Source organism: Bos mutus, chromosome 10, assembly GCF_027580195.1.
Source record: "Bos mutus isolate GX-2022 chromosome 10, NWIPB_WYAK_1.1, whole genome shotgun sequence".
NCBI classification, from domain to species: domain Eukaryota; kingdom Metazoa; phylum Chordata; class Mammalia; order Artiodactyla; family Bovidae; genus Bos; species Bos mutus.
Window position 1 is genome coordinate 41,251,168 of NC_091626.1, and position 13,470 is coordinate 41,264,637.

The 13,470-nt window shown below is 36.7% G+C and overlaps 1 protein-coding gene across 3 annotated transcripts in view; it reads left to right on the forward strand.

Annotated features, from left to right (window-relative positions):
- The window catches only part of WDHD1 (WD repeat and HMG-box DNA binding protein 1), a 53,678-nt gene that overhangs the window by 1,736 nt on the left and 38,472 nt on the right, over positions 1-13,470 (forward strand). For all 3 annotated transcript variants that reach the window (XM_005905050.2, XM_070377801.1, XM_070377802.1), the window contains exons 3-6: positions 6,462-6,573; positions 11,273-11,424; positions 12,703-12,814; positions 12,978-13,028. In XM_005905050.2, coding sequence (XP_005905112.1) covers positions 6,462-6,573; positions 11,273-11,424; positions 12,703-12,814; positions 12,978-13,028 — 427 coding nt within the window. The remainder of the gene's footprint in view (positions 1-6,461; positions 6,574-11,272; positions 11,425-12,702; positions 12,815-12,977; positions 13,029-13,470) is intronic.

Genomic DNA, 13,470 nt, shown 5'->3' on the forward strand with positions numbered 1-13,470 from the left:
TTCCCTTTTAGCTTTCTGAATTCCTATGCAGCACTGTCCAGTTGTGTGGCTTCTGCTGTCACTCCTGTATTGGTTGATTCACTGAGAAAATATTGCATGTCTACTCCACTGGGTGCTAGAGATAAAATAGTGCAAACAAAGCACAGTCTTTTCCCTCATTGACCTTAAAGTCTTTGTAGATTGACAGAAACAGAATACAAATTAATTGCAAAAAATACATTTAGAATTACAGTTAGAGTTATTAAGTGATATGTGCAGTAATAAGCATATAGGAGGGGAAAGTTGGCCTAGTTTCAGAAGGGAGGGATCTCTGAGGAAGTACTTCTTGAGATGAGATCTGAAGACTGAGTAGGCATTAAGAAGGATAAAGAGATGGATGATGGTGGCAGTGGGGTGGTGATATTGGCATTCCAGGGAGAGGGAACACTGAAAAGTTCCAGTGGGGTTAATTCCACAGCGTTTTTGAAAGTCAAAGTGAAAGTTGCTCAGTCGCACCTGACTCTTTGTGACCCCATGGACTATACAGTCCATGGAATTCTCCAGGCCAGAATACTGGAGTGGGTAGCCTTTCCCTTCTCCAGGGCATCTTCCTAACCCAGGGATCGAACCCAGGTCTCCCGCATTGCAGGCAAATTCTTTATCAGCTGAGCCACAAGGGAAGCCCAAGAGTGCTAGAGTGGGTAGCCTTTCCCTTCTCCAGCAGATCTTCCCAACCTAGGAATTGAACCTGGTCTCCTGCATTGCAGGCGGATTCAACTGAGCTATCGGGGAAGCCCACTACGTTTTTCTTAAAGGAGTGAAAGAAAGCTAGCCATGCTAAAGTGTTGCAGAGATTGATGAGAGTTGAATTTGTGAGGGTATTGAGGTAGGCATCCGGTTCAAGGCCTTCTGGGCTTTTTATTAAGGAATCTAATTTTTATCCTAAAAGCAGTAGGAAGGTATTAAATATTTGAAGCAAAGAAATGTGATCTGTCTCATTTTTGAAAAGATACATACAGGATGAAATGGAAAAGGAGTAGAAGTGGATACAGAGAGACTGTTAGGAGATATCTGTATTAGTTCCATTGAGTGTGATGGAAGCTTGGACTAGAGTAGACATGGGTATAGAGAAAAGAGAATGCATTCAGGAGATATTTAAAAGGTAAAATCATCAGACTGGATCAAATACTAAGGATGAAGGAGAGGGAAGTGTTTGGGATAAACTGCGTTTCTGGATGTTTGGGGAAGTAATTGGCTATTCAGAAATAACGCAAAACATATTTGAAACGGAGGTTGTGAAGTGGAGAGTGTGAGTTTGCATTTGAACCTAATTAGTGTAAGATTTCTTTGAGAAATCCAGCTGGAGATTTAGTACTTCCCTCAGTTGTGTCCAACTCTTTGCGACCCCATGGACTGTAACCTGCCAGGCTTCTCTATCCTGGAATTTTTCCAGGCAAGAATACTGGAGTGGGTTGCAGTTTCATTTTTCAGGGAATCTTCCCGACCCAGGGATCAAGTCTGTGTCTTCTGCATCTCCTGCATTGACAGGTGGATTCTTAACCCCATTGCCACCTGGCAGTTAGATAAATGGGTCTAAAGCTCTGAGAAGAAACCTGAGGTTGAGATAGAAATCTGCATCTTTAGGTGATAGCTCTTGGAATTCAGAATTGTGGTCCTGACTGGAAATCTCAGTGTGGGGATTGTCAATATGTAAATGATATTTAACGCTATAAACTTGGATGAGATCACCTTGGAAAGGAGTCGGTTTTTTTTTTAATTATGAGACTATGATAATACATTTACAGCAGACTTGGAAAATACAGAACAAAATAACATAGTTCCTCTATGTATTACAGTTATTTTTTTAAGTAGATAAATTAAGATTTTAGTTGGATTTTCAATATCAAACTCTCAAAAAATAATAGGATGAATAGACAGAAAAGTAGAAGTATATAGTAGACCTGAAAAGCACTTTGAACCAATTCAACATAAGTTAAGATTTATACTATTTTCACACAACAGCAGGATACAAATTCTATTCAAATTCACATAGACTGTAAACTGGAGACACAGGAACATATCCAGGGACATAAAACAAGGTACAAAAATTACATGGTCTGAAGTTTTCAAATCGTATAGAGTCTGTTCTCATCACTGTGGGATTATGTTAGAAGTCATATCAAAAGATATTTGAAAATAACCCGCATATTTTCGAGTGTAATGTGGCATTTACCAAGAAAGACCTTTGACTTAAGCCATTGAAAGCCTCAATAAAGTTAAAAGACTGAAAAAAACACAAGAGGGTGATTACAGAGAAGAAAGCATTTAAATGAGAAGTTAATATCAAAAATACTTAAAAAACCCCGTGTATTTGGAAATTGTCCACTTTTAAATGATGGGTGTATCTAAGAGGCCATAATAAGGAAAATTAGAAAATATTTATAAGAGTACAAATGAAAAGAGAATTTATCAGAATTTGTTGCACGTAGCTGAAGCTGTTCAACGCAACTAAATACAATGTAGAATCTTGAATAAGGCATGAAAACAAATAATGGACACTAGCATAAAATTTTGTGAAATTTGAACAAAATTTGTGCTTTATAATACTATGTCACATGTTATTTATTTATTTTTTTTACAACATAGTATGTCTTTATATTCTCAGAATTGGATTAGAAGTTTCAAGCCTCATTCAGAATTTTTTTTTAAATCACTGAGATAATAAGCTTTATAGACTTTTTTCACTAATACTAGATGCTAGAGTAAATGGAACTATATCAAAGTTTTGAGTGAATATAAATTAGAAATCTAGCATTCTATACATACTTAGTCAAACAAGTGGAATCAAAATGTCATAAATTTTTAGACAAAAATTCATAAGTTTTCTAATATATATATTATACATACTACATATATATATAGGTATACAAATACTACATTTGATAAAGGTTTGAGAAAGAACAACAACCAAAAAAGAGAAATTAGAAATCATAAATGAAATGGGAGTACTGAATATGAATTAGAAAAAGTAAAGGATGGAGGTCCCGGCTGGAAATCTCAATGTGGGAGTTGACAATATGTAAATGATATTTAATGCTGTGAACTTGGATGGAATCATCTAGGGAGGGAGTGAATGTATTTTTTTTTAAGAGATTGTAGGTCTAAGCCCTGGGCACTCCAGAATATTAGGATAGGAAGAAGGAGAAGGAGGTGTAGCCAAAGAGATAAGAAGGGATTGCAAGAAAAGTAGAAAATCAAGAGACAAGAATGGTATCAGTAAGCCAAATAAATATTTTAAGGAGGAGGAAATACACTATGGCAAATTCTGCTGGTGGGTCAAGTTGAGAGTATTTTCATTTGTTTTGTTTTTTAATGGAGTGGTAAGAATAAAAGCTTTGTTACAATGATTTAGGAGAATAGAAAAGGATTGGAGTTTATGAGGATGATACTTAAAGAATAAGAGTAGTGGAATAGGAATGTGAAGTCAGGAAAGGTGATCTTTTAAGGTGAGAAAGATTACAGCATATGTTTCAGTGGAGAGGACCCAAAAGAGGGTTAAGCCAATATTAGAATAAAAAGAAGGAGACTGGCTATGGTCTTTGAGTGGAAGAGAGGCACTATGGTAGAGTAAAAAGCAGTAGGGATTGGCCAGAGATAGGAGCACGGTCAGTTTTATAAATAGAGGAAAGGAGCACCTAGAATGAATGTGGAGAACATGTGGATAATTTCTGTAGACTGTTTCTGTTTTCTGAGTGAAATAGGAAAGTCATTAGTTGAGAATGGATAGGAGGTAGAGGTTTGAAGAAAGAGGAGTAGATATGAGATAGATGGTTAGTAGAGAAGGTAAGTTGAATGAACTAGGGAAATGTAATTGGATTACAGGGCAGCACTAAAGGCCTAATTCAAATTAATAGTTACGAATTTAGATTGGGATGAAATAATCTAGTTCTGTGTTTCCTTCAGTTCTATTTAGTTCTGTAAGTGCAAATTTATTAATAGGCAGTGAGTTGGATGTTTAACCAGGGTTGGGTTTTTTTTTGGGTAGACAAAGTGAAAGCCAAAGGATTTATTTGAGTGTAACACAAAGAATTCATTTTAGTGACAATGTGAATCTGAACTAGATTAGGAGGTATGTGAAAATTTGAAGGAATGAGAAACAGTGGAAAGGTACTTTCATTAGGTTGTAGATAGACTTGTGATAGAATTTAAAAATTGTTGGAGTTAGGATATTAAGGGTATAAGGTGAAACAATAAGTGATTAAGATGCTTGAAACAGATTATGAACCAATTGCAGTGTTGATAAAGACAAAACTTGAGTCTGACATGGGATAGAGGACAAGATCAAGTATCAGGAGGTTTCATCTACATGGATATTGAAAATACAGAATTGCAGTAGGAATAGTGTTAGAGAATAATAAGGAGCCTTCTGCTAAAAATCGTTAGGGAACAAGGGATTTCTCTTGAAGAATTTGTAGCTGGTCTGATGACAGTTTCAGGCTTTTTTTTTCCCCTAAGAGTAGGGTGTGGCGATAGAATGGACGGGGTAATAACGTGGGGTCCCAGAGGGATGGATATAGAAAAGAAGTCAGCCACCACTTAAGAGGGCTGAAGAGGAAGCAGTGTTCTCAGAGGAATGTTCAGAAAAAAGCTGATTTTGCTGGTGCCTGACCATGACTCTCATGAGGCCCACTGGAAGGGTTAGGAAGGGGTGGTTAGATTAGGGAAAGAGCATTGCTGTGGGAGAGAGGATAAAGGTGTGATAGAATTAGTCCTTTGCTTAAAAACTTATTGTGGATTTCTTCATTTATCATCTAACCTAGGACACCTTTGAGAATGGGAAGAAGGGTTTCAAAATAAAGTACAGTTTTTTTTAATTATTTAGTGATTGGCAAATTGTTCTTTTTAATAGATCTGTAACATACTACTATTCAAAAACTTTCAAGACAGTTTTTTTGTAAAAAAGTTGGTGACAAAACATTAAAAATTTTTTTATCAGTTAACACCTGTTGTCTTTGAAAAGAGGTGTTATGTTATATCAAGAAAGGGTTGGAGAGGGAGAGATGGATTATCAGTGGTTGTCTTGCAGATTTACCTAAATGTTGAGGTGAGAACTCTGTTCATGGCACTTGTTACACCACAAACAAGATCATGGCAGAAACTGAAAGGGAAAAGAAGTCTGTCAAATTCACCAATTTTGATACAACTAGTACTAATGTGTTTTAAAGTGAAAAATTAGGACATATTTTAATGCAACTAATACTAATATATTTTAAAGCAAAAAAATAGGATAAATGCCAAATCAGCTGGGTGCATAAATCAAGAATGTCCAGGACAAACTGGGACTTATAGTCCTCTTATTTATTTCTTATAGAACCAAATCCAAACTCCTTACTCTGGTGTTAAAGTCAATCTGCTTTTTTCCCCCTCAGTTTCCTGGCATGCCTGCTCCATGTAAACTCCCCTGTGCTTTACTAATTTCTTATTTTGATTAATGTAGTATTGTCTGTTTGAAACTGTCCTTTTTACCAATCTCAGCATATCCAGTCCTACCTGTCCTTTTCTTATGAACCCTTCTGACTTTCCAAGTGGAAATTAATTTTTTTCTTCTGAACATCCATAGTTTTGTTTTTGTTTTTGGCTGTGCTGGGTCTTCATTGCTGTGTGGGCTTTTCTCCGGTTGTTATAAGTAGGAGCTGCTCTAGTTGTGGTGCACAGGCTTCTCATTGTGGAGCCCTCTTGTTGAGGAGCATGGGCTTCAGTATGCTCAGTATGAACTCAGTAGTTGCCACTCCTGGGCTCTGGAGCACAGGCTCAGTAGTTGTAGTGCATGGGCTTAGTTGCTCTGCTGCATGTGGGTTCCTCCTAGATCAGGGATCAAACCTGTGTCTCCTGCATTGGTAGGTGGCTTCTTTACCACTGAGCCACCAGGGAAGCCTCCATCCATAGTTTTTTATATGACTACTCTTTGCCATTTACCATTTTATTTTTGTATTTTATTTACTGTTGTGTCTAGAGAGGACATAACAAATGAATAACAGCACTCAGAAAATAAGATTTGAGAGATGACAGATAGCGACTTGAATAATCAGCTTTGGATAATTGAGCTTTTGCATTCATCCATTTATTCATTCAACATTTATCAAAGCTTCTGTCATAGACTGCTTTGTGCTGTAGGCACAATGGTAAGCAAAGTAGACCTGGTCCCTGTCCCTGTTGTTACAGAGATTACATGTTTCACTTTTCTTACATTATTGCAGATATCTAAATAATTTTATGCCAAGGAGAAACTGTAGAGAACATAAACTTACATTTATTTTATAGAATGAGAAGTTAACAGTCCTTGTTATCGGGGTTAATGTATATAAAATAAGGAAACATTGGCTGTTACCTTGATTTAATTAAAAAAGAGATAAAGTAGCATTCCAAAAAAATTAATAAACCTAAAACTGGGTGACTTTTTAATGAGTGTGTTTCCTTCACAGCTGTATTGTAACTTGTGGAAGTGATGGTGATGTGAGGATTTGGGAAGATTTGGATGATGATGACCCTAAGTCCATTAATGTTGGAGAAAAAGCATATTCATGTGCTTTAAAGGTATTAAAAACAATTACAGCAATTGATATGAAATGACACTGCCATGTGATGTTTGGATGAAAAATATTTTTATAGAAGTTCTGAATGCAGATACATTTTTTATTTCTCTTATGAAATAATATTTTAAAATGTGTAATAATGCCATAATTTGCCTAACATTTTTACAGGTAAAATCTGAGTGGTTTATAAAAGGTGATTAATGGATAGTGACAGTGAGCCAGTTAAAATATAAGCAAGAAATTATACCTTATCTTTAGAGTTTTAAATGTTCCTGTTTTCCTTTGAAAATTAACAATATATTTTCAAAATTTTAGCTCACTAACTTGAGAAATTGTACTGGAAAAAAGGACTGTTTCATTAACTTCAAGATACAAGACTTATTTCGTATTTCTAATGTTTTATTTAAAGTAAATATGGGAATGAGATATAGGTTCCTTGGAGAATGGAGCTATGTTTTCAGAAGGACTTTGCAAACTAAGTATCTGAGTTTTTATTTTTAATGAATTTTGAGTTAAGTGTATTGTATTTGGATAGAAAAAAGAATCTTTCTATAGAATTCATATATTTTTCAAACCTAGACTCATTAAGGTAGATGAGATGGTCTTATTTACATATTCTTTTTTAAGTAGTCATATAGGATAGAAAATATCTTCCCAGGAGAAAAATATAAATGACTGTTGTACATTAAATATGAGCTAAATCATAGCAAGGTTATGCCCAAAATCCTTCAAGCTAGGCTTTGACAGTATATGAACCGAGAACTTCCAGATGTGTATAAACTGGGTTTTGAAGAGGCAGAGGAGCCAGAGATCAAATTGCCAACACTTGTTGGATCATGGAGAAAACAAGGGAGTTCAGAAAGGCATCTACTTCTGCTTCATTGACTACACTAATGACTTTGACTGTGTGGATAACAGCAATCTGGAAAATTCCTAAAGAGTTGGGAATACCAGACCACCTTACCTGTCTACTCAGAAACTTGTATGCAAGTCAAGAAGCAACAGTTAGAGCCAGACATGGAACAACTGGTTCGAAATTAGGAAAGGAGTACAAGGCTATATATTGTCACCCTGCTTAAACTTCCATGAAGAGTATATCATGCGAAATGCTGGGTTGGATGAATCCCAAGCTGGAATCAAGATTGCCGGAAGAAATATCAACAGCCTCAGATAAGCAGGATGCAGATCATACAACTTTAATGGCAGAAAGTGAAAAGAAACTAAAGAGCTCTTGATGAGTGTGATAGAGGAGATTGAAAAAACTGGCTTGAAACTCAACACTAAAGAAACTTAAGATCGTGGCATCTGGTCCCATCACTTCATGACAAATGGAAGTGGAAAAAGTGGAAGCAGTGACAAATTTTCTTTTCTTGGGCTCCAAAATCACTGCAATGGTGACTGCAGCCATGAAATTAAAAGATGCTTTTGCTTGTGGAAGGAAAACTATGATAAACCTAAAGAGCATATTCAAAAACAGGCATATAATCAAAGGTCCATAGAGTCAAAGCTATGATTTTTCCAATAGCCATGTACTAATGTGAGAGTTGGACCATAAAGAAGACTGAACACTGAAGAACTGATGCTTTAAAATTATGATCTGCAGAAGACTTGAGGGTCCCTTGGACTATAAAGAGATCAAATCAGTCAATCCTAAAGGAAATCAATCCTGAATAGTCAATGGAAGAACTGATGCTGAAGCTAAAACTCCTATACTTTGGCCACCTGATGCAAAGAGTGGACTCATTGGAAAAGACCCTGATGCTGGGCAAGATTGACAGCAAAAGGAGAGGGGGATGGCAGAGGATGAGATGGTTAGATAGCCTCACGAAGTTGGTGGACATGAATTTGAGCAGTGCAAACTCTGGGAGATAGTGGAGGACAGAGAAGCCTGGTGTGCTGCAATCCACGGGGTCGCAAAGAGTCAGACAGAGCTTAGGGACTGAGCATCAACATCATTCGGCCCACTAGATGTCCCATGTTAAGTGCTAAAATGTTTGGCTTTAGGAATGGAATTTATAGTATAGGGTTGGCCGTGTAGGGTTGGCCTCAGAGTTCATTCTGGTTTTCCATAATGAGACAAAATCAGTCCTGATGTGGTGAAGCCACAGAGTGCAGGCCATGTTCTACCTAGCTCATGGCTCTTGTGGGGAGAGGAATTCCTCATGGAAATAACAGAAATCACTCAAGGCTTGTGGCAAAGAGAGTTTATTGAAAAGGAGCAGAGAGAGTTTCTGACGTAGACATCAGAAGGAGGTAGAGAAAATACCCTTGTCATCAGTTTGAGCAGAGCGTTACATACTTTTAATTAGTCACCAAGAATAAATCAAAAAACTTTTTCAAGGTTGTAAAAGCTCTATTGGACCTTTTTCCCCCCATAACATACTCTTGAGATAACACCAGCACAGGATTAGCTAGGGGGGATGTATTCCTACAACATGTCCTTGGGCTAGATATATTTTCACTGTGTAAGTCTTGAGGGAAAAACAGGTTCTCAGACAAGATATGTGGTTACCATTATAATCATTAACATGGAGTTAAAAAAAGAAGAAAAAAACATACACATGAGCAAGATGTATTGTTTGTGGAGTCTATGTGACTAGATGCTTTAAGGCAAAAGAATGTATAGAATGTTGGTCTTCTCCTCCTCCTTGAGGGTCCTTGGACTCCCTATAAACCCGCCTAAGCTTTAGCTGTCTCAATAACGTAAATAAAAGCCTGAATGAACTTTTTGGTAACCCAATACTTCAATGAAAAGATGTTTCCAAATAGCCATGCAAAGTTGACAGTTTTGCAATGTATTTCATTTAAAGCATAATTGGTTATAAGGAAAATATAATTAGGTGCTTTAATTGAGAACAAAGCAGAAAAAGAGTACCACCCTCAAAATAGTAAAAGTGGGATATATCAATGTATCTGTGAGTAGTTAACTATTGTTAGTAATTGCTTAGTATTTTTTTTTTTTACAGTGTCTTTTTTACATTTTACAGTGTCCTTTTTTTCTCTGGGAAAATCAAAGCTCAGAGGAAGGTCAGATGGCTAGTAAGGAACACAATAGGCCCAAGTCATCCTTTACTGGGGTTCCTTCCTTCCTATGTACCAAGAAAAAGAATAGTCTTGACCTGATCCAGAACACAGCTCTGATCCTTTGAATGGTTTCTTTTTTTTCTTTCATTTTTACTAGTTGACATTATATACTGGTAGTGAGTTGATTTCCTAATAGATTTGTTTGAAAATGACTTCAGAGCAAGGCCTTTATTCCGGCCTTGCAAGGGAGTTAGTGTAGTTATGTATTTTAACATTTTCACATGAATAGAGGGCTAGTTAAAGTTGTGTTAAAGAACTACCAAGATTCTTTACTGGAGATAACTGAGGATGCTTAGTATTCTACAAAGAAATCTGTCTGCAAAGTAAAGAATAGGCAGGTTGCAGAATTTCTGCCCATGCACATAAATAAATAGTTGGTGTTTTAACAGTTTGGCCAAAGAACACTTTGCACCATCAGTGTTGTGTTGAGTTGGTTATAGTTTTTTGTTAATTCTCTTCTTGTTTTCACATTTAAATTATTGTTAGCTTATCTTCAACATTATCAATTTAGTTTATTGTGGGTTTTTAATTATATACAGTAGTTGCAAACAGGCATAAACAGTATTTTTCACCAGTGTTCCAGTAATTGAACTCAGAGGTGTTTATCACAGTTCAAATTTGAATTGGCTGTACCGTTGTTTGAACAGATGGATACATCTCCCCAAATACTGCTGTATGGTAACTTGCCATTGTATTACCAGGTTCTTTTCCCATTAGAATGGGAGCAGAGGCTGCAGATAAGCTGAGAGGTCCTAAGTATGCAAATATGGCTAAGACCTATTGCTGTAGGATAAAGTAAGTTCATTAACAAACTTGAGTCTTTTGGCAGTTATTATTTAATATAAATTAAAAAATTGACCATATGATATTTTAAATTGTGTGTGGGGTTGGTAGACTATGAGTCGCCCATCAGGACTTAATTCTTCCTGGATAAGTAATAAAAATTAAGGTGGTAGGGCAGATCCTTAACCTTTTATGATTCTTAGCTAAAAGCTCTGCAGAACAACAGTGTCTGCTGATCATATTCAGATCCTAAAATTTTCTATGTATACAGGTGTTTTTATAATACTAAATAAACACTACACTTCCATTACAGGGGACCTGGGTTCAATGCCTAGTTAGGGAACTAAGATCCTGCCTGCTACGTGGCGTGCTTAAAAAAAAGGGAGCAGTGAATTCTGCATTTAGACTTCACCCTATTCCAAAAAGACATCTGATGTTTGTTTTCCGGAAGCAGGGCAGCACTGATAGTGTGTCCTTTGTGCTGTTCCCTCATTGAGACTGGCTATGTTTTCTTTCAGAGTCTCTTGTTTTGTGACATTTGGGAATCCATGAAACACTATTTAATTATTTTTCTTGGCAGAAGTACAAGAAAAATCAGAGGCTAAAAGTTGGGCTGATGAAGGGGGAATTAAATTTTCTAAAGACAGCAGATAAGTTTTTCTCACCAATAGCTATTTCAGAAAAGTTGTACATTGAGTGACTGTATTTTTCTCTTAACATGGATTACATTTGTAAATTTTTTGTTGTTGTTGTTGTTTTTTACAGGATATTTAACTACCGAGGGACTCCCAATTAATTCATTTTTACCAGTGTTTCTTTTATTTTTCTTTTAGAATGGAAAATTGGTCACTGCAGTATCTAACAATACTATTCAAGTGCACACATTTCCTGAAGGAGTTCCGGATGGAATATTGACTCGCTTCACCACAAATGCAAACCATGTGGTCTTTAATGGGGATGGTACAAAAATTGCTGCTGGATCTAGGTAAGGCTCTTTGGTATCAGAAAATGAAATAATACTAGAACAAAATGGCCTCATTCATTGGACTCAGGGTAACATTTTCAGGACTCTGGTCCTTCTTTGTTGTTGTTACTTAATTATTATATTTTAGTCTTTTTTTCTGGTAAAGGTTTTTGATAAACTTGTGCTTCTTTGTGAATTGAGGTATATTGCTTTGTTGACAGCCTACTAAGTAAATATTGGAAAAGACTGAGGAAAGATGATAGTTGGATACAAAATTTAAAAAATTATTTTAGGTAGAACCTACACTGTACAGTTAGGATTTTTGTTTCTCTTGATGCTTATTTGTCATAGGAAGAAAGTGTAATTGGTGAATTGCTGAGTTGGAGTAAAAGGCCTAGTGCCTTTTTTTTTTTTTAAAGATTTACTTAATTTTTTGGCTATCGTGGGTCTTTGTGGCAGAACATCGGCTTTCTCTGGTTGTGGCAAGCAGGGGCGGCTGTTTGTTGGGATGTGTGTACTTCTCATCGTGGCGGCTTCTTTTGTTGCAGAGCGTGGGCTCTAGGGCGAGTGGGCTTTAGTAGTTCGGTGTGGGTAGTTGTGGCTCGAGGGCTTAATTGCTGCACAGCATTTGAGATCTTTCCAGACCAGGGGTCAGACCAGTGTCCTTTGCATTGCAAGGCAGATTCTTAACCACTGGACCACGAGAGCAGTGCTGGCATAGTGCCTTTAAAAGTGATTATTACCGTAATTAGATTAGCAAATAATAGAAGCTTAAGATTTAACTAAGGAAGCCACTTCCTAAAAGTATTTGTATTTAACATATAGGAAACCTTGAGTTATGTTTTATAGCATCTTTATAGAGCAGAAGGAGAAGGCAGTGGCAACCCACTCCAGTACTCTTGCCTGGAAAATCCCGTGGACGGAGGAGCCTGATAGGCTGCAGTCCATGGGGTCGCGAAGAGTCGGACACGACTGAGCGACTTCACTTTCATGCACTGGAGAAGGAAATGGCAACCCACTCCAGTGTTCTTGCCTGGAGAATTCCAGGGACGGGAGAGCCTGGTGGGCTGCCTGCCGTCTATGGGGTCGCACAGAGTCGGACACGACTGAAGCAACTTAGCAGCAGCAGCATAGAGCAAAACTAAAAGATAAGTTATTAGATATGCATGCCAGATTTCACATGTTGCTACAAAGAAATGATGGCATTTACTCTTGTGTTTTTTGAAATATTTGGGTCATAGCTTTTGAGAGCCTTTTGCATTGACATTTATTGATATACATTACTCTTTTTGTTCTTAGTGACTTTCTAGTCAAAATTGTGGATGTGATGGATTGCAGCCAACAGAAAACATTTCGAGGACATGATGCCCCTGTTTTAAGTCTTTCCTTTGACCCTAAGGACATCTTTCTGGTAATCATTTTTTCTCCTCTTTTTGCATTTTTTGGTGAATATGTTTAAAGCTGTAAGAAAATTAGCATAAAATTTCATGCAATTGATATAAGCCTGTTTGAACCAGTTTCCATATAGTATTATGGCTCTAACTATAGAGAAATCTATTGTTTTATTCCTGCAGGCATCATCTAGTTGTGATGGATCTGTCAAAGTGTGGCAAATTTCAGATCAGGTAAACTCATCAATTTGAATTTAAAACTGTTTGCCTATTTGTTCATATATTGGGTGTTACATAATGTATTATTGGGCCAAATTAGTAATTCTTTTCCTTCATAGTTCATTTCTCTTCAGTAGCATAAAATACTGGTTTTGTGATTGAATTCCATAGTAATCTATTCAAAAATAAATATGTTGAAGACTAATTGATTTTGTACCCAATCACAAAGGAAATTATAGATTTATATTTCATTTTTAGGTTTGGTAAGTCAGTAAGGGAAATTTGATCATTATATATTTACAAACTAATTACCATATTTTGGTCCCTAGATGTTGGGGATTCAAAAATAAGACATGGGCCACACTTGATTTGGAGAGTCACACAATTTATTCTAACCCAGTCTGATAGTAGTTTTAAAAGAGGTATGAAGAAAGTGCTTTCTGGATCGGCAGAAGGA